Source organism: Jaculus jaculus, chromosome 6 (assembly GCF_020740685.1).
Source record: "Jaculus jaculus isolate mJacJac1 chromosome 6, mJacJac1.mat.Y.cur, whole genome shotgun sequence".
NCBI classification, from domain to species: domain Eukaryota; kingdom Metazoa; phylum Chordata; class Mammalia; order Rodentia; family Dipodidae; genus Jaculus; species Jaculus jaculus.
This window is the reverse complement of record NC_059107.1, coordinates 60,462,887-60,490,210: the sequence shown is the minus strand read 5'-3', so window position 1 is coordinate 60,490,210 and position 27,324 is coordinate 60,462,887. Positions and strand designations below refer to the sequence as shown.

Sequence of the window (27,324 nt, the reverse complement as noted above, 5' to 3'; positions counted from 1 at the left end):
AGGGCTAAGCTGGTGAAAAGCTTCCTTTCCACACTGATGACAGTTTGTCTCATAATTCAGAGATCCTGTGTGTATGTCCTGAAACACTCTTGGTGAATGCCATCTGGAAATTCACCAAGCTCTAAACTTTGGTGGCCTTTGTTCTTACCAATGTTGGGTCTAGGACTGAGTGGTCCTGTCCATTCTAGGGCATTGGTACAAAGGGTGCACACTCACTGGCTTTCCTAGTAATAACCGAGGAAACACTTCCTGGCTTCTGACTCATAATTTCCATTTCTGAGCCCCCTTTGTATATAATTAATGTGTGGTGACAGAATCTCATGTAGCCCAGGCTGGCCTCAAAATTGCTATGCAGTCAAAGAGGACCTTGAATTTCTGATTCTCCACCACCAAAGTGCTGGGATTATGAGCATGTACCACCATACTTAGTTTCATGTGGTGCTGGGACTCAAAACTGGGCATCATACATGCTAAATAGCCAGCCATTCCACATTCTCAGCCTGATTGTTTCTGTCTCCATTTAATCTTTGCTTTTTTGAGGGGGCTGTGTGTTTTGAGGTAGGGTCTCACTCTACCCCAGGCTGACCTGGAATTCACCAAGTAGTCTCAGGATGGCCTCAAACTCAGCAGTCCTACCTCTGCCTCCCGAGTGCCGGGATTAAAAGCGTACGCCCCCACGCCCTGCTCACCTTTGCTTCTTAGTTAGCTTCCTAATGCTCTTTGTGACCTTTGGTAATTAACAATGCTGTTATTTTATTCTATAGAGTGTTAGAGTGTCTTGAGCTCTGCCCCTTTTGTGCCCATTTACCCTGTTCTCAGTAATAGATACTTATACTGTGTATTAGCTGATTATGTTGTTTTCTTTTTCCAATACTTACTTTCCACATTCTATATAATACTTTTCAATGAGCTCCTTTCATAAAGTTGAATACTTTTGTGTGTTACAACCATATTGCTGATGTCAATAAGAACACACATTTGTTGTTTGACCTGTCCCAGTGATGGATCAGCAAAGGTCAGGGAAATCTTTTTCCCTCAAGCCTGCAACCATTGCTTAGTCTCTTGTCCAACATTCATGAGTTTAACCCATCAGCCTTTACCTTCGATCCAGTTCTGAGCCACTGAAGGAAGAATCAGAGGGAGTAACTCCAACTGGAAGATCTTTTTCCTGGCAATAAAATGTAAATGTCAGATGTGAAGCAATTTTGATAACAGACTGGCAAACACCCTATTTCTCCAGTCCATGTCACACCACTTCTGTTTTCCCTTGAGCCCTATGCTCAGTACTGTTACGAGAGGAACACTAGGGCCTCCCATAGGTGAGTGGTTTCTTCAGTCCTTCACACCGGGGGCTCTTAGCTGGTTAGGAGGGAGTGAGGTGTGGGGAGAGTCAGGGATACAGGAACTAAACATAACTGAGTGGGGCGGGGGAAGGAGGAACCTGAAATGATCCTGAGGTCCTGGATGGAGTGGTAGTGGGAAGTCCCCAAGGGCCCCTGAACATGCTGACAGGATCCACTGGTGACCCACCCTAACCTCTGTCTTTAAGGAGAGTGTCCCAGAGTCAGGACTTGGGTTGGATCTTTCAAAAGACTCCCAAGACAGGCTTTGAGGTCTTGATAACAAGACTGTCGACCACTGGGGTGGGATTAGAAGCAGGGATGAGTCTTTCTTTTTTCTTTTCTTTTTGGTTTTTTGAGGGATGAATCTCTTGATAAGCAATGCCTGATCCCTTCCAGGCAGTCTCCCCTTTGGCACATGGCACTTTGTGACTCCCAGAATCACAGCTCAATCTAGGTGATATCACCCAGATGTAAAGCTAGGCACTGATTTGAGCTCTCGATCTCCTCAGCCACCCTGGACAACCTAGGGTTAAAAGGCCTGGTATTTGAAGCAAGCAAGGGAAAGGCTGGTGGAGCCATAGCTTGAGGACAGGCCAGAATGAGGGGCTTTGTCTAAGGTGAAGAGAGCAGAATTGCAGGGGGTTCTCATCTGGCTGGAGTCCTCCTGGTCAGTATTCTTTGGTCTTTGCCTAGCACAGGAGTCTCCTAGGGTCTGAAATGATTTGATGCTCAAGTTATAGGTAGAAGTTCCTTAAGGGAATAGATGAAAGATTAGTGGTAAATAGGAATGGAGAGACACCAGGGTCTTACTTACTGGCAATGCAATGGATACCATTTTGGGGATCTGATTGTACACGTTCCATGGGGATCTTTATAACTGAGGGAGGAAGGAACTGGGGCTGGAGAAAAACAATGGGAAAAACCGATAAACACCACCAACACAGCCACTTTCACTTTCTCATAGAATGGAAGACTCATCTATACAAAGTGTGCAAGCCACCGTCCTCTTCCCATCCAGACTAACAATGAAGGGTGCTGCAACCACTGTGGGCCACAGAGAAGCAATGGGACAAGTTACCCCACTGTTCTAGACACCCAGGGGACAGGAAGGAACTTCTCTACGAATGTCTGTTGTGTAACCAGTCACTGGGAACGAACCTCCTATGACAGCTATGTTGATGTACAGATAAATAAATGAATTTGTGTAACTTGAGTCTCATTTTTCCTCTGAGTATATTAAATGCAGAAATGTTTATCCTCCCAATCCTGGAATCATTCCTCATATGTGAGAGCCACTCAAATATTTACTGAGTGAGCCAATGGAAAAATAAGCATCTGTCTTCGTATCACTTGGGCTCCATTTTCTTGTCTTTAGAATGTACCTTTTACAATTATCTCAAAACAAAAATGTGGATGACTTATGGAAGAGGATAGCAGTTAAGGACTGGGAAAGTTTTACAGTGTTTCACAGGTCAGCAAGGATTTGCCCATGAGCGCTTTCATTTAGAGTAGGTCGGGTCATAGTTTAGGTGAAGTGTTGTGAGTTTGGGTCAAATTAGGAGGCTGGGAGCCAGGTGTGGCATCAGGAGGTGGCATGGGCAGGCCCATATACTAGAATGTAAGTTAAAGTCAAGAGTAATCTGGAGAGATTACTCAGTGATTAAGGCACTTGCCTTCAAAGCCTAATGACCTGGGTTCAATTCCCCAGTTCCCACTTGTAAAGCCAGATACACAAATGGCACATGGCATCTGGAGTTCTTTTGCACAGGCTAGAGGCCCTGGGCTGCCTATTTTCTTTCTCTCTCCCTTGTAAATAAATAATGTTTTGAAAAAAAGAGCCAAGCATGGTAGCACATGCCTTTAATCCCAGCACTCAGCTGGCAGAGGTAGGAGTATGGCTGTGAGTTCGAGGCCTGCCTGAGACTACATAGTGAATTCCAGGCCAGCTTAGGCTAGAGTGAGACCCTACTTCAAAAAAGAATGATTTTCTTTTTTACTTCTGAGAAAAACAGTGATTTTCTTTTTTGAAATTATTTTTATTTATTTATTTGAGAGAGGGAAAGAGGCAAAAAGAGAGAGAGAGAGAGAGAGAGAGAGAGAGAGAGAGAATGTGCTCACTAGGTTTTCCAGCCACTGCAAATGAACTCCACATGCATGCACCACCTTGTGCATCTGGCTTACATGGGTATTGGGGAATTGAGGAGGTCCTTTGGCTTTGCAGGCAAGCACCTTAACTGCTAAGCCATCTCTCCAGCCCCCCCTCACATTTTATTTTCCTGAGGTAAGGTCTCACTTTAGACAAGGCTGACCTAGAATTCACTGTGCAGTCTCTGGGTGGCCTTGAATTTATAGCCATCCTCCTACCTGTGCCTCCCAAGAGCTGGATTAAAGGCTGGCAGAGAAAGAGAGAGAAAGAGAATGGGCACACCAGGACTTCTAGTGACTGTAAATGAGTTATAGACACATGTACCACTTTGTGCATTTGGCTTTATGTGGTTACTGGGGAATCGAATTTGGGTCATTAGACTTTATAGGTTCCATTACTGCTGAGTCATATCTCCAGTCCTCAAGCGTAATTGTTTTTTTAAACATTTAGTTATATCTATCTTAGGAAGCCACGAGGTCACTGTAATTTGCAATGAACAGTTGGATGAAACAGCCTTGTGTATGTGGTTTGTGTGCATGTGAATGTGTTCATCCATGTGTATGTGCAGGTGTGCAAAAGCATGTGGACCAGAGGACAATCATGGGTGTTATTCTCAGGTATGTCCACCTTTTTTGTGACAAGGTCTCTTATTGGCCTGGAGTTCACCAATGAGACTAGATTAGCTGGCCAGCAAGTCACAGGGCTGCTCCTGTTTCCACATCTCCATGCTGGAATTACGACCATGCTTCATCACATCTGGCACTTACATGGATAGTGGAGGTCAAACTCAGGTCCTCACACTTGTGAGGCAAGCACTACCAATTGATGCATCTCCCCAGCTTTGATCAGGTAATTTTTCTGCCTAATATTTTGAAATCGATTATACCATCTAGACTGGCTCTTGGATGTTGACTTTCTGGGTGTTTTGCGGTATGATGCAAGGAAAGTATGAGAGAGAAGAGGGGTAAGTGGGCAACAGGTGGTCCTAGGCACCTAGGAAATGTAGCCACTCTCCTTTCAACAAGGACACATGCCTCTTTCCCTACTTCTATTCCTTGTACCCCATAGTAGGCCCAAGTAAAGCTTGATCCTCATGCCATATGTCTGTCTCTGACATATGTCAGAGTCTCACTGGACCCTCCCTCCAGGCCTGCTTCATTCTCTGGAGGTCCTCCTTGTAACTGCCTTCCATGTTGAAGCCTCTTTTGCCAGCTCCCATAGGAACTTGTACTGTTGCTAATGGCCCTGAAAACTCACAGTAATGGGAGAGTGGGTGTGGCCAGACACTTGTTCCTGGGTAGGGGCCATCACCAGTTCTGGATACTCTGAGGATATTCCCAGGAACATGAGTTTTCTGCATCCCAGACCAAGACAGGCAGAAGTCCTAGCTTCTCCTGGACCAGGCCCAGGCACTGCTACAGGCCACTTGAGAAACCATCCCTCACCCTGATAGGAATGGAGAGAGGGCCTTTTGGTCTCTGCCTTCTGCCCAGGCCTCATATCTTCCTCACCTCCTCATCACTGTCCTCTTTCCTTCTCTTCTTCTTCTTGTCTGTCTCTTTTTTCTCCTTCTCTGGGAGGATGTTGTCGATCCAGGCCAGGTCATGCTGGGAGAAGATGAAATCCAGAAGCCTTCGAACAATGATGAGGCCCAGGATCTGAGGTAAGAACACAAAGAGCCCAAAGCTTTGTGGGCGCTTGGGGTGGTTTGAACATAAAACATCTCCAATAGCCTCATGTGTTTGAATGCTTAATCCCCAGCTGCTGGTGCTGTTTAGGAAGGTTGTAGAACCTTTGGGAGATGGAGCCTTGGAAGAACACTATACTGAGTGTGGGAACCTTGAGTTTTTGTTGGTTTGTGCTTTTATTTTTGAGGTAGGGTCTGACTCTAGCCCAGGCTGACCTGGCACTCCCTCTATAGTCCCAGGCTGCCCTCAAACTCATGATGATCCTCCTGCCTCTGCCTCTCAAGTGCTGGGATTAAAAGCATGTGCCACCATGCCTGGCCCTTGAGTTTTTGTAGGCCAGCCCTGCTTAGCATTTGCTCTACTTTCTCCATGCTAATGTAATGATGTGACACTAGCAGTCTGCTCCTACCATATTTCCCCCCACCATAAACTGTAAGCCAAAATAAAACTTTTCCTTCCTTAAACTACTTCTGGTCAGGTATTTTGTCTAAGCAATGAGAAGCTGACTAATAAAGAGCTCAGAGAAAGATGTGGGTCGATTGTTTTTCTTCTTCAGTTAGCTAAATTTAAATACCTTTTGTGTTAAGTGTCTTGACATTCATTTACTATTATTTACCTCCACCCAACACACATACTTTGAAATTGGCCTTTCCTCAGGTGAGTGACCATGCCTTCCAGTGACTGGAAGGAACAGACCCTGTGACCGCTGAAGTGAGGAGCCAGGAGAGTGACCCTGGGCTGGAGAACCAGTGGCTCTCAAACTTGAGTGTGCTTCAGAACCACTCAGAATGCTTTGTAAGACACAAATTGCTGGGTGCCAAGCCAGAGTTTCTGATTCATCCACTCTGATAAGCATTTGTACCTCTCATAAGTCCCCCATGTGATATTGATGTTGCTGGCTCAGGGATCACCCTTTGATGCCTTCTGGCCCTCTCTCCATTTCTGAGTGCCACCAAGCTCCCTGTTCACAAAGGTGAATGAACTATAGTGTGTATGGTAGTTGTCACTGTCAACTGGAGACATACCTCAGTGTGTCTGTGATGGTGTTTCCAGAGAGGTTTTACTAAGGGGAGAAGACCTATCCTTGATGTAGGTGGCACCATCTTATTGGCTGGGGCTCTACATTGAATAAGGAAGAAGGGAGCTAAGTACCAGCATTCATTTCTCTCTGCTTCCTGATCTGTTTGGATGTGAGCAAGATGCCTCATGCTCTTGCCACTACTGCTGAGAACCACCCCAGCCAGCCTGCCTCTCACACTGGAGTGTATTCTTGAACTGTAAGCCAAAGCCAGCCTTCCTGTAAGTTGCCTCTTGTCGGCATTCAGTTAGTGTAATGTGAAAAGTAATCAATACAGTGGGATATCTGGATTTTTTTTTTTTTTTTCGAGGTAGGATTTCACTCTAAAGCTCAGGCTGACCTGGAATTCACTATGTAATTTCAGAATAGCCTCAAACTCATGGTGATCCTCCTACCTCTGCCTCCCAAGTGCTGGTATTAAAGGCATGTGCCACCATGCCCGGCTGATATCTGGAATTTTAAAGGGAGGTTAGAAGAATTGGTTCTATTCTGGTTGAAATTAAAGGGAAAATGAATGCTTTCCCACAGGAAAGATTAAAAGCTTTCTTTTAATGCTAATTATTTTATTTATTTGTGTGTCTGTGTGTGGGGGGGAGGGAGAAAATGAGAGAGAGAAAATGTGTGTGCCAGGGCCTCCTGCCACTGCAAATGAACTCCAGACATATGTACCACCTTGTGTATTTGTCTTTATGTGAACATTTGGAATTGAACCTGGACCTTCAGGTTTTGCAAGCAAGTACCTTTAACAATTGAGCCATCTCCCCAGCCCCCATTTTTGCTGTTTGAGTTCTGAGACAGGGTTTCATGTAGCCCAGGCTGGCTTTGATTTTGCTATGTAACCAAAGATGATCATGAAGTCCCAATCCCACCTTCAACTCCTAAGTGCTGGAATTATAGGCATGGCCCACCATACCCAGCAAAGTTGAGCAGGTACATCCTGTTTGCTGTACACACTGTCCATTTATCACAGATAACCAGTCATTAGATGAGATCAGGGAGAACCCTTAAGTTGGCTTTAACATGGGTTCTGACACCAGTTCTTGTAAGCATGTAGAGTTTGGTGGGATATAAACCCAGGTTTTTAAACTCCTGCCTCTGAAAGCTGATCAGTGATTACTGGGGGCAGGGTGAGAGAGAGGCTGTCTATGTAAGGATGGCAAGAGGGAATGAGGGTGATGGAACAGCTCCTTAGAATTGCTACTATAGCTCGCAGTTGCCCACCAGAACAAAATGGTAATACTCTGTTGCTAAAGACAACCACATGTTTCTGTTGTAAGACACTGAGAAATAAAACTGGAACCGAGCTGGAAGCCTCCTCCCTACTGGCTAGCTGCTACAGTGCTGTCAAGTGTTGTGTAGGGTGCTGGGGGAGAAATGTCATCAAATCTTAGCCAGCAGTGGACCCTGTACCCAATGGTACAATAGTGGCATGACTAATATTGAGGTAACAGACTGCTTTCTGATTGGCTTTGAGGCCCACTCCATGGGAGGAAATTTATACCTGGTACTGAAAACCTAGTCAAAAGCTTATGGCTGGGAAGGTCATAGACACTAAGAGGGATATATTATGCCCATTAAATTGCCCTCCAAATATTTATGTTTATTCCCATAGATTAGTGTTGCTCTCATTTTTGGTAGAGTTGATGGTTTTTGCAGATGGTGACTACTGAAGAAACTCAAAATTTTCCAATGCCTTGAGAAGTGACCGTCAAGTGCATAGCACTAAATGAGACATCTCTGTCACACTGTTCAATTTTCAGGCAGCATTGAGGTGGAAAGAACGGAAGAGTCAAAGGACAGGGAAGAGTGCTCTGGAACACTGTCTTCTGGACATAAAGTGGTTATTGCATTCATGACCTCACAGCAGCTGTCCTCACCTGCCAAGACCTGCCCATCAACAAATGGATGATGGTGGAGTGCAAAAAAGGAATTGAAATAGAAGAGGGACTGGATGGAAAGAAAGGCTCCAGAATGGGGAAAGAGGGACAAAAGAAGGTAATGAAAGAGGATAATGATCAAAATATATTACATACATGTATGAAAATTGCCAATAAAAATTTTACAAAAATATATATTTGACAACTGAGTCACAGAGTGGATTTTACTGCCTTTAAATTTTGAAAAATCAATGCACGGGCCATAGCCTTGCTCTGCCCTGACCCAGCTGTGTGAACTAGGTCACTCATTCATACTCTCTAAGCCTTAATTTTCCCAGCTCTACCACTGCAGGGGCTGGTGCCAACCAGAAAGAGCAGCACTCAGTAAATGCTGATCTGTTCTTTTACTAGCCTCCCTTCCTTGTATACCCAGGAGGACTACATTAGGTAGGCTCCATTTTCCTTTCCTTGGAGAGGTTTTCCTCAACTCTGACTGTGTATTTATTATGCTCACTTGCAAACTTCCTAAAAATACCAAGCCTGGCTTCCCTTCGCCTGAGATTCTGACTTATTGCATCTAAGTTGGTTTTCATGAGCAACCAGGGGCATGAGTTGGTGACCAGAGCCCTCCCAGGAGGCATGCTTCAAGTTTCTCTGTGTCCTTACTTGGCCCCTAATCCAGGCCTGTGGGCCTCCCTCACTGTAAGCCCTCAGTGAATCAGGCCACTTTCCACATGTCATCATCTAGGGGGCCATGTAACATGTCACTGGTTTATTTTTTGTTTACATCACTTTTATTCTGGACTAATTTTAAGCTCTATAAAATCACAAGAATAGTCATAGAACTCCTTTATATTTGAGATCTTTAAAATTTTTTTACTTTAAAAAATATTATATTTATTTATTTAAGACAGAAGCAAATAGAGAGAGAGCGTGTGAGAAAAGGTGCACCAGGGCCTCTAGCTACTGTAAACAAACTCCAGGTACATACACCACCTTGTGCATCTGGCTTTATGTGGGTATTGGGGAATCAAACCTGGTTCTTTGGCTTTGCAGGCAAGTGCCTTAACAGCTAAACCATCTTTTCAGCCCCCTAATTTTTAATTTTTTTAATTTCATATATTGTTATTTCTTTTTTTCCTTACTTATGTTTTGGTTTTTCAAGGTAGGGTTTTGCTTTAGCCCAGGTTGACCAGGAATTCACTATGTAGTCTCAGGGTGGTCTCAAATTCACAGTGATTCTCCTACCTCTCTGCCTCCTGAATGCTAGGATTAAAGGCATGCATTACCATGCCCAACTCTTTTTTTTTTTTTTCAAAGTAGGGTCTCTCTCTAGCCCAGGCTGACATGGCATTCACTATGTAGTCTCAGGGTGGCCTTGAACTCTCAGCAATCCTCCTACCTCTGCCTCCTGATTGCTGGGGTTATAGGCATGTACCACTATGTCTGTCTCTATTTACTATTTATTTTTAAATGATTTTTAATTTTATTTATAATTATTTATTTTAGAGAGAGAGGGAAAGAGAATGGGCATGCCTGGGTCTCTAGCCATTGCAAGCAAACTACAGACAAATGCACCACCTTGTACATCTGGTTTACTTGGGTCCTGGGGAACTGAACCTGGGTCCTTTGGCTTTGCAAGCAAGTACCTTACTGTTAAATCATCTCTTCATCCCCTAAAGTTTTTTTTTTTTAATTTTTATTTATTTGAGTGCAACAGACAGAGAAAGAGAGAGAATGGGTGCACCAGGGCTTCCTGCTACTGCAAACAAACTCCAGATGCATGTGCCACCTTGTGCATCACTTACATGGGTCCTGGGGAAGCAAGCCTTGAACCAGGGTCCTTTGGCTTCACAGGCAAGTGCTTAACTGCTAAGCCATTTCTCCAGCCCAAGTTTTATTTTATTTTCATTTTTGGTTTTTCAAGGTAGGATCTCACTGTTGTGCAGACTGATCTGGAATTCACTATGGAGTCTCAGGGTGGCCTCGAACTCATGGCGATCCTCCTACCTCTGCCTCCTTAGTGCTAGGATTAAAGGCGTGCACCACCATGCCTGGCTCCAAGTTTTATTTTATTTTATTTTTAAAATATATTTTATTTATTTATTTACTTATTTGTGTGTGTGTGTGTGTGTGTGTGTGAGAGAGAGAGAGAGAGAGAGAGAGAGAGAGAGAGAGAGAGGGAGAATGGGCATAGCCAGGGCCTCCAGCCACTGCAAACGAACTCCAGATGCATGCGCCCCCTTGTGCATCTGGCTTACATGGGCCCTGGAGAATCAAACTGGGATCCTTTCTTTGGCTTTGCAGGCAAATGCCTTAACCGCTAAGCCATCTTTCCAGTCCCCCCAAGTTTTATTCTTTGATACAAAGCCTTGCAATGTAGACCAGGAAGTCCTCATACTCCTACTTCTGCCTTCCCCAGTGCTGGGATGCCAGGCTTGCACTGCCTGTGCCCACTGCACATTCTGAAGTTATTGGTTTTCTGTGCCTCACCATCCAATTTATTTATCTTTCCAAATGCAGTTATTTTACATGCCAGAAGGTTTATACTTAGCACGAATCTATTTCTGAGATTGCCTTGAAGTTCAGCAGTGGGGAATTTGGTGTTTTGATTTGTCCTGTTTCTCTAATCCTACTCTACCCCACTTCCCCACCAGGAAGGCTGCCTGGCTTTTTACCTGACCACAGTATTTAGGGTGTCCCTCAGAGTCCTGAACACAGACAGACACTGCCACTCTTTCCTCTATGTGGAAGCTACTGAATGGCAGGGGAGGCCTGCTTACCATGACTGGGAAGATGATGGCAGCCATGGTGGACTTGAGGATCCAGAGCATGGCTAGGCAGAGGATCTGCACCAGTGTGAAAAGGTGGATCCGGCGCAGGGGCACATGGCGCAGGAAGGCGTGGTCTGGCTGGTGCTTGGCGGGCATCAGGAACAGCTTGCAGCGCTCCCAGAACTGGCAAGGACACAGTGCAAGGCTCAGTCAGGCAGAGGGGCCTCAGGTGCAAGGGCCTGCTGGGATCTGGCTAGAAAATGGGTGGGGCATGCTGGTGTCTAGGACTAGATGAAGGGGCAGGGTCCCCAGGAGGAAATCACTAATGAGGACTTACCACACACTAAAGATATGTGGAATGTGGGGAAGGCTCCTTGAGCCCTGAGTGTGGGGAACAGTCCTGAGGTAGTCCAAAATCTAGGAAAAGACATCTGACTTAACTGCAACACAAACTTTCAAAGTACCCTGGGGCTTAATGGTAAGAACAAAATAAGATATTGTGTGGAGTGGCTTTAGGGAAGAGAGAAGAGGTGCCATGAAAGTCTCAACTGAGTTAGTTTGGCCAGGATTTTGAATTCTGAGCCTCACTTTTCCATCTGTAAAATGGGGATCAGAGGACTTAATTATATAGGTTGTATGATACCTGTTAAGAGCCTATTATAGTTCTTGTGCTTGGTACAATTATTACTTTTAAAGATATTTTATTTATTTATTTACTAGAGAGAGAGAGAAGAATGGGCATGTCAGGACCTCCAGCCACTTCAAATGAACTCCAGACACATGCACCACCTTGTCATCTGGCTTACGTGGGTACTGAGGCATCAAACCTGGGTTCTTTGGCTTCGCAGGGAAATGCCTTAACTGCTAATCTATCTCTCCAGCCCATCATTGTTATTACTACTAACCTTTCATTGAGTTGGGATGGCAGGCACGTAGGGGCTTGGTAGCCTAGAACTAGATGTGGAGTGACACCTCTGGGTCACATAAGCCTGGGAGGGGACATCTTACCTGGATCCCATGCAGGGAAGCCACGCCCATGTAGAGGAAGACTCCGTACAGCACCGGCATGGGGATGTACTGAAATGAGAGCACAGGTTGGGGCTGGGTCTGAACCAGAGCCTTGGTCATGGTGTTTGCCCACCACAGAGGCAGCTGAGGAGCTGGCGCTTAGAGGAACTGAGGGTTCAAGAGCACATCTGGAGCCAGAAAGTGTGTGTGGAGGGAGATGAAGGTCTCCAGGACAACGTGTGCTCCTTCTCCAGCTGGGGGTCACCATCCCAGCATGCAGGCCTAGCTCCTTCCAGCCTTGTGGAAACCATGCAGTCTGGGTGAAGACACTCACTCATTCTGGAAAGAGAGAAAGCTTACTCCTACTAGCGCCTATCAGAGCCACTCAGCACACAGGGGCTGGGAACCTTGGGTAAGTTAAGGGACATCAGCAAGGAGTACCCAGAACAGGTTACAGAGCAGGTTAACAGCAATTGTGCATCATACACAATCAGATAAAAAGAGAATCGAAACCAGACGCACAAGGTGGTGCATGCATCTGGAGTTCGTTTACAGTGGCTAGAGGCCCTGGCAGGCTCTCTCTCTCTCTCCTTGAAAATGAACATATACTTTAAATATTTAATTATTTTTTATTTACTAGAGAGCGAGAAGGAGAGAGAATCAGCATGCCAGGGCCACCAGCCTCTGCAAACGAACTCCAGATGCATGTGCCACTTTGTGTACTGGAGAATTGAACCCAGGACCTTTGGCTTTGCAGACAAATGCCTTAACCACTAAGACATCTCTCCAGCCCCCCAAAAAATGTTTTTAAAGAAAGTTGACTTCCAGTTAAAATGGCAGTGTAGGAACCATGCCAAAGCAGCCTAGGGGAGAAAAAGAAAAAAAAAAAAAAAACAGCGAAATACGCTGTTCTACTAAAAAGTGAGGTGTATAAGAAATTATCAACTGCAGAAGAGAAGTAGGACAGATGCAGAGTGTCTAAAGTCCACAGAAGCGTCTCCAGCAGCGGCAGAACCAGGTCCGTGTGGCCACAGCCGCAAGGATCAGCTTGAGCTGCAGAAAAAGCCAGGCGAGGGGATTCTCCACTCTCATCAGCCTGCTGGCAAACTCAAGAAATGTGAAGGGGAGATGGCAGGAAAGAATGGAGGAGCAACTCGTGAGGAAGAGGATCATGAGGACCAGTGGGAGAACTTCAGCCACCATCCACAGCCTTCCCTCCCCACCACCAGCACAAGCACCAGCAAGCACCAGAGACCTGGGGAAAGGAGCTCACCTGCGCAGCACCCAGCACAAGTGATCAGAGCAGCGATCCAATGACACAGCCAGCCTACCTGAGCCCACAGTGCAAAAAAGGACCCAAGCAGGCGCGCAGCATAATTGAGACCAAAATCATCCCAAAAGGTAACTGGGATTACACCAGGTCAGTACCTGCCAAATAAGCCTGGCATATATGCTTAAATCGGAAGTGCTGATTGTACCTTCCATGTCAGGGTAAATTATATATTAAATGTGGTGGATGGTTGGATTTGCCATTCTTTGTTTGTTTTTCTTTTTTTGTTTTTTGAGGTAGGGTCTCACTCTAGCCCAGGCTGACCTGGAATTCACTATGGAGTCTCAGGGTGGCCTCGAACTCACGGCAATCCGCCTACCTCTGCCTCCCGAGTGCTGGGATTAAAGGCGTGCGCCACCACGCCCAGCTGGATTTGCCATTCTTAAATAAGCTTTATTTTGGGCTTGCCATTTGATGCTTCCTAATTTATAGTGCCTTTGTTTCCTCTTCTGTCGTTCATTAGGAAAGGGTCTCACTTGGTCATAAGCTGACTTGGAACCCTCAACAGACCAGAAATTTTAGCCTCCTAGTTGACAGGGTTAAGGGTATGGGGCAACACATTCTAAGGGAATGTCTTTGTTAGAGGATCTGGTTGTCATAATACCTACTCTAACATAAACATTCTGCACTGTTTTTCATTGAATATGTACATTGTTTAGTTAAATTTTAGAATCTGCCTGTATTTTGTTCCACCCAGCCTACTTGAATACTCTCATAGCAGGCATACCCAACATCTATGGTCACTTTTATAGTTATCTGAGAGTCTTAAGAGCCACACCTAGCACTTTAAGCTCCTACCCTGAAGATATCTAACATCAGATTGATTGATACATCTAATAATACTACAACTAATTAGAAAATCCAAGAATTAAATTAATCCAAGATGCAAAAATATATACATTATAATACCAGAAACACAAAAATCAAGACAATATAAATCCAACAAAAAGTAATGCATCAGAAATGACCTCCAGTGAGACTGAGTTAGAAGAAATGCCTGAGAAAGATTTCAAAAGAATGATTATAAATATGTTCAAAGAACTCAAAAAGGAAATCAAAGGAATAAAAGAAGAAATCAGAGAAGACACAGGAAACAAATTTAATGAAATAAAGAGGTCAATACAAGACATAAATAAGGAAATAATAATTAAAAAAAAACAGTGAGAATTACTAGCAATGAAGAACACAGTCAATGGGGCAAAAAAACTCTGTAGAAAGTCTCACCAGTAGAATGGATGAAGGCGAGGACAGAATATCTAAATTAGAAGACCAGGTGGCAGACCTAATACAGTCCAACGAAGAGAAAGACAAACTAATAGGAAAGTATGAATGGGAATTTCAAGATATTCAGGACACTATGAAAAGATCAAACATAAGAGTTCAGGGTATAGTAGGAGAAGAATTTCACTCCAAAGGCATAACAAGTATTTTCAATAAAATCACAGAAGAAAACTCCCCCCAAATTGGGAAAGAAATGCCAATGCAGATACAGGAATCCTTTAGAACACCAACCAGACAAAACCTGGAAAGAACCTCTGCTTGCCATATTATAATTAAACTACCAAACATACAAACCAAAGAAAATATATTGGAAGCACTTAGAGAGAAAAATCAAGTCACATACAAAGGCAAACCCATCATGATCACAGCAGATTACTCAACACAAACTTTAAAAGCCAGAAGGGCTTGGAATGATGTATTCCAAGTTCTGAAAGATAACAACTATCAACCAAGGTTACTTTATCCTGCAAAGCTATCCATTCAAATGGATGGAGAAATAAGGACATTCCACAACAAAAGCAGGTTAAAGGAATATTTGAAGACAAAACCAGCTCTAAAGAAAATATTGAAAGAATCCTCTATGCTGAGGAGAAAGAAAAGCACCCATATAAGAAACCTGGAAAAAACAAACTATACTCAAATACTAGTTAATACAAGAGAGAAAAGGTAAAACCAGAACTACAAAATAAGAAAAATGGAAAAAAAAATATATACATACCTTTCAATAATATCTCTTAATATCAAAGGCCTCAATGCCCCAACCAAAAGACATAGGTTTGCAGACTGGGTTAAAAAAGCAGGATCCTTCAGGCTGGAGAGATGGCTTAGTGGTTAAGCACTTGCCTGTGAAGCCTAAGGACCCTGGGTTGAGGTTTGATTCCCTAGGATCCACGTAAGTCAGAAACACAAGGCGACACATGCATCTGGAGTTTTTTTGCAGTGGCTGGAGGCCCTGATGTGCCCATTCTCTCTATCTCTCTATCTCTTTGCTTCTTTCTCTGTCTGTTGCTCTGAAATAAATAAATAAAAATAAACAACAACAAAAAAGCAGGATCCTTCAATTTGTTGCCTCCAAGAAACTCACCTTTCTCCAAAGGATGGACACTATCTTAGGGTGAAAGGTTAGAAAACGGTCTTTAAAGCAAATGGGCCTAGAAAACAAGCAGGGGTTGCTGTCCTGATATCTGACAAGGTAGACTTCAGTCCAACATTAGTTAGGAAAGATAAGGAAGGTCACTTTATATTGATTAAAGGCACACTCCAACAGGAGGACATTACAATCCTAAACATATATGCACCTAACATGGGGGCTCCCAACTTCATCAAATAAATGCTATTAGAACTAAGGTCACAGATAACACCAAACACAGTTGTAGTGGGTGATTTCAACACCGCACTCTCAATAATTGACAGATCATTTTGGCAAAAAATAAACAAAGATGCATCTGGATTAAATAAGATCATAGAACAAATGGACCTAACAGATATCTACAGGACATTTCATCCAAATGCTGCAGAATACACATTATTTTCAGCAGCACATGGAACATTTTCTAAAATAGACCATATATTAGTACATAAAGCAAATCTTAACAAATACAGGAAAATTGAAATAATTCCTTGTACTCTGATCACAATAGGATCAAACTACAAATCAATAGAAGAAAAGCTATAGAGCACACACAAAATCATGGAAACTAAACAACACACTACTAAATAATGAATGGATCAATGAAGAAATCAAGAAGAAAATAAAAAAAATTCATAGAGTGAAATGATAATGAGAACACAACATACCAAAACCTTTGGGACACAATGAAGGCAAGCCTAGCAGGGAAATTTATAGCTTTAAGTGCCTATATTAAGAAATTAGAAAGGTTGCAAGTAAACAACTTAATGCTTCATCTTATAGCCTTGGAAAAAAAAGAACATGGCAAACCTAAAATCAGTGGACATGAAGAAATAATAAAGATAGGGCAGAAATTAATGAAATAGAAACAAAAAAAAAAAATCCAAAGACTCAATGAAACAAAGAGTTGGTTCTTTGAGAGGATAAACAAGATTGATAAACCTTTAGCAAATCTGACCAAAAAAAGAAAGAAGAGACACAAATTAATAAAATTAGAGATGAAAAAGCACCATCACAACAGATAGCAGAGAAATTTTAAAAATCATAGGAACTTACTATAAGAACATATACTTGGGCTGGAGAGATGGCTTAGTGGTTAAGTGCTTGCCTGTGAAGCCTAAGGACCCCAGTTCGAAGCTTGATTCCCCAGGACCCATGTTAGTCAGATGCACAAGATGGTACACATGTCTGGAGTTCGTTTGCAGTGGCTGGAGGTCCTGATGCACCCATTCTCTCTATTTCTCTCTATCTGTCTCTTTCTCTGTCTGTCACTCTCAAATAAATAAATAGCAATAAACAAAAATTATTTTTAAAAAATGGGCTGGAGAGATGGCTTAGCAGTTAAGACACATGCCTGTGAAGCCTAAGGACCCAGTTTTGATTCTCCACATCCCATGTAAGCCAGATGCACATGGTGGTACATGCATCTGGATTTCGCTTGCAGTGGCTAGAGGCCCTGGCCTCACCCATTCTCTCTCTTTTTCTGTCTTTCTCTTTCTCCCTCTGCCTCTAATAAATAAATAAATAAAAATAAGTCTGAGCCGGGCATGGTGGTGCACGCCTTTAATCCCAGCACTCGGGAGGCAGAGGTAGGAGGATCACTGTGAGTTCAAGGCCACCCTGAGACTCCATAATGAATTCCAGGTCAGCCGGGGCTAGAGTGAGACCCTACCTCAGAAAACCAATAAATAAATAAATAAAATAATAAAAACAAGTCTTAAAAGTATAGAAAAAAATCACAGCTATCCTTTAAAAAAAAGAACATATGCTCCACTAAGTTTGAAAATCTGAAAGAAATGGATTATTTCCTTGATTTATATGACCTACCTAAATTAAGTCAAGATGAGATTAATTACTTAAGTAGACCTATAACAAGTAAGGAGATCCAAGCAGTTATCAAAAATCTCCCACCTAAAAAAAGTACAGGCCCAGATGGATTCACTGATGAATTTTACCCTAACTTCATGGAAGAACTAACACCAATGCTTCTTAAACTTTTCTATAAAATAGAAAAAGAAGGAATCCTACCAAACTCCTTCTACAAAGCCAGCATCATCCTGATACCAAAACCAGGCAAAGACAGAACAAAAGAAAATTACAGATCAGTTTCCCTTGTGAACATATATGCAAATATTCTCAACAAAACATTGGCAAAGAGAATACAAGAATATATCAGAAAGATCATTCACTCCGACTACATAAGCCTTATCCCAGAGATGCAGGGATGGTTCAACATATGTAAATCGATAAAAGTAATACATTATGGTAAATGGACTAAAGGAGAAAAATCACATGATCATCTCATTAAATGCAGAAAAAGCATTTGACAGAATCTAACATCCCTTCATGATAAAAGTCCTACACAGACTGGGAATAGAAGGAACATATTTCAACATAATAAAGGCTATTTTTTTTTTTTTTTTTTGGTTTTTTCGAGGTAGGGTCTCACTCTGGCTCAGGCTGACCTGGAATTCACTATGTAGTCTCAGGGTGGCCTCGAACTCTCGGCAATCCTCCTACCTCTGCCTCCCGAGTGCTGGGATTAAAGGCGTGCGCCACCACGCCCGGCCCAATAAAGGCTATTTATGACAAGCCTACAGCCAACATAATACTAAATGGAGAAAAACTTGAAGCTTTTCCACTAAAGTTAGGAACAAGACAAGGGTGTCCACTGTCCCCCCTTTTATTTAATATAGTACTGGAAGTCTTAGCCATAGCAAAAAGGCAAGAGGCACACATAAAAGGGATACAAATTGGAAAGGAAGAGATCAAGTTATCATTATTTGTAGATGACATGATTCTATACATAAAGGACCCTAAAGACTCTACCAGAAAACCATTAGAGCTAATAAACCCATACAGCCATGTAGCAGGATACAAAATAAACACACAGAAATCAGTAGCCTTCCTATACGCTAACAACAAACACACAGAAGATGAAATTAGAGAATCATTCTCATTCACAATTGCATCAAAAAAAAATAAAGTACCTTGGCATAAATCTAACTAAGGAAGTGAAGGATCTCTATAATGAAAAATTTAAAACACTCAAGTGAGAAATGGCAGAAGACACTAGGAAATGGAAAGACATCCCGTGTTCTTGGGTCAGAAGAATCAATATTGTGAAAATGGCAATCTTACCGAAAGCGATCTACACATTCAATGCAATCTCCATCAAAATTCCAATAGCATTCTTCACAAAAATAGAAAAAAACAATCCAAATATTCATATGGAAGCACAAAAAACCTCTAATATCTATAACAATTTTAAGCAATAAAAAAATAAGGCTGGTGGTATCACCATACCTAATTTTAATGTATATTACAGAGCCATAGTAACAAAAAACAGCATGGTACTGGCACAAAAACAGATATGTAGATCAATGAAACAGAACAGAGGACCCAAATGTAAGTCTGAGTAGCTATAGCTACCTGATATTTTTAAAAAATGCCAAAAATACTCATTGGAGAAAAGATAGCCTCTTCAGCAGGTCAGTCTGGGCTAGTGTGAGACCCTACCTTGAAAAACCATTAAGAAAAAAAAAAAAACTAGGAAATGGAACCAGCCTAGATGTCCCTCAATTTATGAGTGGATAAGGAAGATGTGGCACATTTGCATGATGGAGTTATACTCAGTGGTAAAGAAAACTGAAGTTATGAAATTTGTAGGAAAATGGATGGGTCTGGAAAGGATTATACTAAGTGAGGTAACTCAGGCCCCAAAAGCCAAATGTTGCATATTCTCTCTCATATGTGGATCCTAGCTACAAATGATTGGACTTCTGTGTGAGTAGGAAGAAAACTCAATAGCAGAGGCCAGTAAGCTAATAAGGAGATAGAAAGGGAATAGAAAGGGAGGGAGGGGGAGGACTTAATAGGATGGTATTGTATATATGTAAGTAGAAGAACAGATTAATGGGGGTGAAAAAGCCCAAGTGAGGTCAGGGGAAGAGATTGAGTAAAGGAAAGGTGGAGGGAGGGCTAATCAAAATCTAAGAGGATATAGATAAGTCATATGGAAACCTACATTTTTGGACAATGGAACACACAGGAGCTATAGATTGTTACTAGAAAATTTTCAGTGCCAAGGATGGTATACCTTCTAGTGAGTTGTTAGCCAGGGAAATCCCTGATGTCCCCCCAAAACATTACAGGCCATTGCCAAAGCCCTTGGTTTCCTACCAGGAATAGATGGTAAGACCCTATTGCTGAAGACTCCACATACTTGGGCTGTAAGGTCACTGAGAAATCCTGCTGGAGTTGAGCTGAAAACTTCCTCTATGTAGACTAGCTGACAGAAAGCTAGAAACAGCTACGTTGCATGCAGTTCAATGGGAGAGGGAGAAATCACCTGTAAAGATACTCAACAGTGGACACTGTAAGCCTTATATTTGGCCAGCCAGGATAAATGAGGCTATGGGTGCAATAGTGCATCTGTTCTGGGGGAAACCAACTGTCCTCTAATTGGACTGGAGGTCCACTCCATGGGAGGGAATATATCCCTGATACTGAAAACCTACAACAGTGTTATTCATGAGCCCTAGGTGTGTAATGTCTGCTGGTGTCTGGCTAAATGTATATACTATGCTCACCAAATTTCCCAGTAAGCACTGCTCTTAATGTTCATACCCATATATAACGCTACTCTCAGTTTTGGTCGAGAACCTTCTCTTTTCAGATGGTGGTGACCTTGGGATGACTCAGAAGGCACCATGGTGCTGAGAAGATATGACAGAGGAATGCTCAGCGCTGAAACATTTATATCACACCTTCCAAGGCTCAGGGTCCATTGTGGAAGAGGTAGCAGCAAGAATGTAAGAGCCAAAGACACCTTACAGTGTGCTCCTCCAGACACAAAATGGCTTGGATATCCATGAGCTCACAGTGCCTGACACTACCTACACAAGACCATCAAAATAGGAGGAAAAGATCATGACAGAGAAATAAAAGAGAGACTGATTGAGAGGGGGAGGGGATATGATGGAGAGAGGAGTTTCAAAGGGGTAAGTGGTGGAAGGAGGGAATTACCATGGGACAGTGTTTATAATTATGAAAGTTGTCAATAAAAAATTAGTAATAAAATAATAAAAAAATTAAAAACATAACAAAAAAATCAAACAAAAAGAAAGAAAGTCAGCCTCCAAAATCTCTGGGTCTAATACTTTGACAGTCATAAAAAAATTAAGGTCATGGAAAAATTATCTTGCTTAGAAATAAATAAGGGGCTGGAGAGATGGCTTAGCGGTTAAGGTGCTTGCCTGCAAAGCCTAAGGACCCAAGTTGCATTCCTCAGTACCCACGTAAAGGCAGGTGCACAAAGTGGCACATATATCTGGAGTTCATTTGCAGTGGCTAGAGGCCCTGGTGTGCCCATAATAAAAAAAGAAAAGAAATAAATGAAGTTTTAGCCTAGGGCCACCTGTGTTGCTTAGGCTTTTTCAAATATTTTGTTTATTTATGCATTTAGGAGAGATAGGAGAACAGGTAGATAGAGCAAGAATGGGCACACCAAGGCCTCCTGCCATTGCAAACAAACTCCAGATGCATGTGCCTCTGGCTTACATGGGTACTGGGGAATTGAACCTGGGTTTTCATACTTCTCAGGTAACACCTAACTGCTGAGCCATCTATCCAGTCCAGTTATGATTTTTTTTCAAACTGACTGGACCAGTTATTTTCATAAACATATAATTAATTCCATTTGTAGTACTATTGTCAACTAGTAATAATTCCTTCACCAGTTAGCTGGATTGTTTCATAGAAAAATAAATATCTTTGCTTTATGAGCTAGGATGGGAGGAGAATTTGTTTACCTTTCCAAGCCACAATTTTTCTGTTATATTTAAGAAACTTTTCTTTTTCTTGTTTGGTGTTTATGCACACGTGTATGTGCAAATACATGCACTCCATTTACATGCATGCCTACGCCAAAGGAGGGTGTCATCCAGTGTCCTCTGTCTCTGTTCACCCTATTCCCTTGTGATGGAGTCTCTCACTGATCCTAGATCCTGTTGCCAATCCGGGGGCTTGCCAATTTTTTGGTCTGACTGCATGACTAGTGAGCCCCAGTGATCCTCCTGTGTCCACTCTCCTCAGCACTGGGGTTACAGGCATGCAGGACCATGCCCAGCTTTTTTCTGGGTGCTGGGGATTGAACTCAGGTTATCATGTTTGCACAGCAAATATTCTTACCCACGGAGCAATCTCCCCAGCTCTTAATTTTCTCAGAGAGAACTGCAGCTCCTTGCTTCCTACTACATAGCCATCTGCTTGGTGGGTCTGGATGTGATTCCTGTGGAGTTGCTCCTTCAGAAGACTGTTGATGAGGCAGCCATGTCATTATATTTCTTTTTAATTTTCCTTTTGCATTTGGCTTTATGTGGGTATTGAGGAATTGATCCTGGGTCCTTAGGCTTTACAGGCAAGCACCTTAATCACTGAGCAATCTCTCAGCCCCAAGTCTTTTGTGTGTGTATGTGCCCTTGTGGCACCCCGCAAACTCACCTGTAGTGGCTGGAGCTGGCTGTCAGGTTCCCTGCTCCATTATTCTTCTGCTTGTTCTTATTTAAGCTGGAGTCTCTGACTCATCACAGATCTTGATGCTATTTTTGCATGTTCCAGTGATTCCTGGATCTCTGCTCCCCTATGGCACTGGGGTTACAGATACATGTGCCCACACCCAGCTTTTATGTGGTATCTGTGATCAAACTTAGTGGTTTCTCAGTCCACGTTAGGCCCTTATGCATGCACACAAAGTGTTAGACCATCTCTCTGCCCAGAAATCCAAAACTTTATGATTAATAAAAGTCTAGGGGGCAAGAGAGATGGCTTAGCAGTTAAATGCTTGCCTGTGAAGCCTAAGGATACTGGTTCAAGGCTTGATTCTCCAGGACCCACGTAAGCCAGATGCACACAGTGGCACTTGCGTCTGGAGTTCGTTTGCAGTGGCTGGAGGCCCTGATGTTCCCATTCTCTCTTTCTCTCTGCCTCCTCTGCCTCTTTATCTCTGTCTGTCACTCTCAAATAAATAAATAAATAAATAAAAATTTAAAAATCTAGGTAAGTCTTGGGCTGGAGAGATGGCTTATCAGTTAAGGCATTTGCCTGCAAAGCCCAAGGATCCCGGTTTGATTCTCCAGGACCCACGTAAGCTAGATGCACAAGAGGGCGCATGCATCTGGAGTTCGTTTGCAGTGGCTGAAGGCTTTGGCACACCCATTCTCTCTCTCTCTTTGGTTTCTTTTTCCTTCTCAAATAAATAAATTAAAAAAAAATCTAGGTGAGTCTGCTCTGCTACATTTATCAAATAGATAAGAGGTGTCTTCCCCACACTATTGTGAAATAATATTTTTTGAATCCTTTGCGATTGAGTGCACAGTATGTGAAGCCATGTGGATCCTTGAAATAATTACAATTTTCCCATTTGACATTCTGTTATACAGTCTATTTTCTAAGATGTATAAATTAGTATAGATTTCTATAGCTCATAGCTTGAAAGAATTGCAACATTTGGGTCAAGAACTGCAACAAAAAGGGATTTTCCATCACTGCTCAAAATAGAAACTATTATGTGCTAAAGTAAGAGTAAGCATCATGACTACGTCTTAATTTTAAAAAATTATTTATCTTATTTATTTGATAGAAAGAGGAGAGAGAGAGAGAGAGAGAGAGAGAGAGAGAGAGAGAAAGGGAGAAAGAAAGGCATATACAGAGAAAATGTGTGTTCTGGGACCTTCAGCCACTGTAAACAAACTCCAGATGCATGCGCCACCATGTGCATCTGGCTTACATGGGTCCTGAGGAGTTGATCCTGGGTCCTTTGGCTTTGCAGGAAAGTGCTAAATTAACTGCTAAACCATTTCTCTAGCCCTGTTTGTTTTGTTTTTGAGGCATGGCCTCACGCTAGTCAAGGCTTACCTGGAACTTACTCTGTAGCCCATGCTGGCCTAGAACTCATGGTGATCTTCCTACCTCTGCCTCCCAAGTGATAGAACTAAAGGCCCATGCTTGGCTGACAATGTCAAGTCTTATGCATAGAAATCTTTCCCTTTTTTATTTCCTTCTTTCTACATTTTTTTTTTTTTTTTTGGAGTTCTAGGGATGGAATCTAGTCCCTCACCTGTGTAAGCATTCTGCCATGGAGTTATAATCCAGCCTGTATTTCAATTATTTTATTTATACTTCTGTTAGCATGTTGCCTGAATTAAGAATATCGATAATATTAATGCAAAACCAAAACTTACTAAAATTAGATGTTAAAAATATGAGTAAAGGGTAGTTAAGGTGCTTGCCTGTGAGGCCTAAGGACCCAGGTTCAACTCCCCAGAACCTGTGTAAGCCAGATGCACATGGTGGTACATGCATCTGGAGTTGATTTTCAGTGGCTAGAGACTCTAGCATGCCCATTCTCTCTCTAATAAATAAATAATAATAAACAGCCTGGGCTAGAGTGAGACCCTACCTTGAAAAACCAAAAAAGAAAAAAAAAGATAATAAAGATATGAGTACAAAACTATATACACACAGAACATAATGACAATGTTCATAAAAGCATTGATCACATGTCAGAGGAACAAAGGGAGGGAGACAGTAGTGGAATTTTCCAAATGCTTTGTACTCAGGTCAAATGAACAGAAAAGCTAATGTGAAAAGGCTGAATTGCTGAACACACTCCACAGCTGGATGGAGGCCTGCTCTGTCACAGGGATGCAGGAGCTTCTGTCTGCAAAGGTTTGTAGGAAGCTTTGGCTACTGAAACACACTATTCTTAGACTAGAGGTTTTTGACACAACCATTCGCAAACATTATCAGGACCTATATTAATGATTGTTCTTTGGAGACCTTTCCTTTCAAGAGCTGGACCTGGGGTCACAAGCCTATAATCCTAGCTACTCAGGAGACAGAAAGATCATGGTGTATACACCTTGTCTTTGCTAAAACAAACACCTGACCAGAAGCAGCTTATGGGAAGAAAGAACCCTAACAGATTCCAGGGGAAGCTTCCATCATGGTGGGGGAAGCTGGCTCACTCCATCATACATGCACAGCCGAGAGAGACAGAGCAACCAGCACCAGCAAGTATGAGCTGACTCTGCCCCTAAGCTGGACTCAAGATGCACCCCAGTGACACCCCTCCTCCAGCAGGGCCTCTGTCTGCTGGAAACTAAGTAGGAAGTGTAATTAATAACAGCAGAGGCTATGGGGCCATTTACATTCAAACCACCATCGATCCTAAATTCAAGACCAGCCTGGGTTACAGACTGAGTTCAAGGCTGGCCTGGGCAACTTAGTGAGACCTATCTCAAAATAAAAAATAACAAGAGCTGGGTGTGGTGGTGCATGACCTTAATCCCAGCACTTGAGAGGCAGAGGTAGGAGGATCACTGTGAGTTCAAAGCCACCCTGAGACTACTGAGTGAATTCCAGGTCAGCCTGGGCTACAGCAAGATCCTACCTTGAAAAATAAAAAGAAATTTTAAAAAAAGAAGAAGAAAAAACCAGGTATGGTGGCACACACCTTTAATCCCAGCACTCAGGAGGCAGAGGTAGGAGGAACACTGAGGATTCCAGGCCACCCTGAGACTACAGAGTGAATTCCAGGTCAGCCTGAGCTAGAGTGAGACGCTACCTCAGAAAACCAATATACATACATACATACATACATACATACATACATACATACATACACATATGGCTGGAGAGATGGCTTAGCAGTTAAGGCATTTGCTGCAAAGCCAAAGGACCCAGGCTCAATTCCCCAGTACACACATAAGCCAGATGCACAAGGGGTGCATGCATCTGGAGTTTGTTTGCAGTGGCTAGAGGCCCTGGTGTGCCCATTCTCTCTCTGTCTATCTCCTCTCTCTCTCTGCCTGCAAGTAAAATTTTAAAAGTTAAAAAAAAATAAAAATATAAAGAGATTGGGGATGTAATTCAATACTTGCCTCACACATACAAAGCCAGAGTTCAATCTCTAGTGCCATAAAAAAAAACCAAACACACACACACACACACACACACACAAACAAAAACAAAAACAAAAAACACTTTTACAAGACTCGGTATTGAGCCCAGGACCTCAGGACATCATGCATGTTAGACATGTGATCTACCAGCAAACTATCTCCTCAGGCCAAAGAAGTACTTAAATTTTTTTTTTTTTTTTTAAATTATTTCTGTGTGTGTGTGAGAGAGAGAAGGGGGAGGTGGAGGGAGAGAGAATGGGTGCACTAGGGCCTCCAGCCACTGCAAATGAACTCCAGATGCATATGCCACCTTGTGCATCTGGCTTAAGTGGATCCTAGGGAATCAAACCTGGGTTCTTAAGTTTCACAAGCAAGTACCTTAACCACTAAGCCATTTTTCCAGTCTTTTTCATTTATTTATTATTATTTTGTTTTTTTGAGGTAGGGTCTCACTCTAGCCCAGGCTGACCTGGAATTTACTCTGTCGTCTCAGAATGGCCTCAAACTCACAGTGATCCTCATACTTCTGCCTCCCAAGTGCTGAGATTAAAGGCATGCACCACCATGCCTGGCCTTATGTTTTTTTGAGGTAGGGTCTCACTCTAGCCCAGGCTGACCTGGAATTCATTATAGTAGTAGTCTCAGGCTGTCATTGAATTCACAGCAATCCTCCTACACCTGCCTTCTGAGTGCTGGGATTAAAGGGATGTTCTACCATGTCCAGGAAAGAACTACCCAAAAAATTATTTTATTTATTAGCGAGGGGGGGGAGGGAGGGAGGGAGAGAGAGAGAAAAAGAATGGGTGTGCCAGGGCTTTCAGGCCCTGCAAATGTACTCCAGACACATTTGCCACCTTGTGCCTCTGGCTTTTGTGGATTCTGGGGAATCCAACCTGGGTCCTTTGGCTTTGTAAGCAAGCTCCTTAACCATTTATCCATCTCTCCAGCCCAATAACTACTTTTATTATTATTTTTATTTTTTATTTATTTTTATTTATTTATTTGAGAGTGAAAGACAGAGAGAGAAAGAGACAGGGTGAAAGAGAGAGAGAATGGGCACTCCAGGGCTTCCAGCCACTGCAAACAAACACCAGACACGTGCACCCACTTGTGCATCTAGCTAACGTGGGTCCTGGGGAGTTGAGCCTTGAACCGGGGTCCTTAGGCTTTACAGGCAAATGCTCAACCACTAAGCCAGCTCTCCAGCCCAAGAACTACTTTAAAATTTTTTTTTATTTTTATTTATTTGAGAGCGACGGACACAGAGAGAAAGACAGAGGGAGAGAGAGAGAGAATGGGCGCGCCAGGGCTTCCAGCCTCTGCAAATGAACTCCAGATGCGTGCGCCCCCTTGTGCATCTGGCTAACGTGGGACCTGGGGAACCGAGCCTCGAACCGGGATCCTTAGGCTTCACAGGCAAGCGCTTAACCGCTAAGCCATCTCTCCAGCCCAAGAACTACTTTTAAATAAATAAAATACCTGCCCACCTGTGAGTGATCTGTTTCTACACAATGGAAACATTCCTTTAAAGAACTCAACCTTACACTTACTACTCAGATATACCCAGCACCAATTCTCAAGCTCATATATGTATATATACATATACATATGTATGGTCTTTTATTTTTTGAGGTAAGGTGTTCCGCTAGTCCAGGCTAACCTGTTTTTCACTATGTAGTCTCAGGGTGGCCTTGAACTCATGACG

The 27,324-nt window shown here is 42.7% G+C and overlaps 1 protein-coding gene across 1 annotated transcript in view; it reads right to left on the bottom strand.

The window, feature by feature from the left end:
- The window catches only part of Slc4a5 (solute carrier family 4 member 5), a 179,857-nt gene that overhangs the window by 2,361 nt on the left and 150,172 nt on the right, over positions 1 to 27,324 (bottom strand). Inside the window, exons 22-25 of the mRNA XM_045151539.1 lie at positions 11,915 to 11,983; positions 10,916 to 11,089; positions 5,001 to 5,147; positions 1,101 to 1,168 (exon numbers count right to left, since the gene is read on the bottom strand). Coding sequence (XP_045007474.1) covers positions 1,101 to 1,168; positions 5,001 to 5,147; positions 10,916 to 11,089; positions 11,915 to 11,983 — 458 coding nt within the window. The remainder of the gene's footprint in view (positions 1 to 1,100; positions 1,169 to 5,000; positions 5,148 to 10,915; positions 11,090 to 11,914; positions 11,984 to 27,324) is intronic.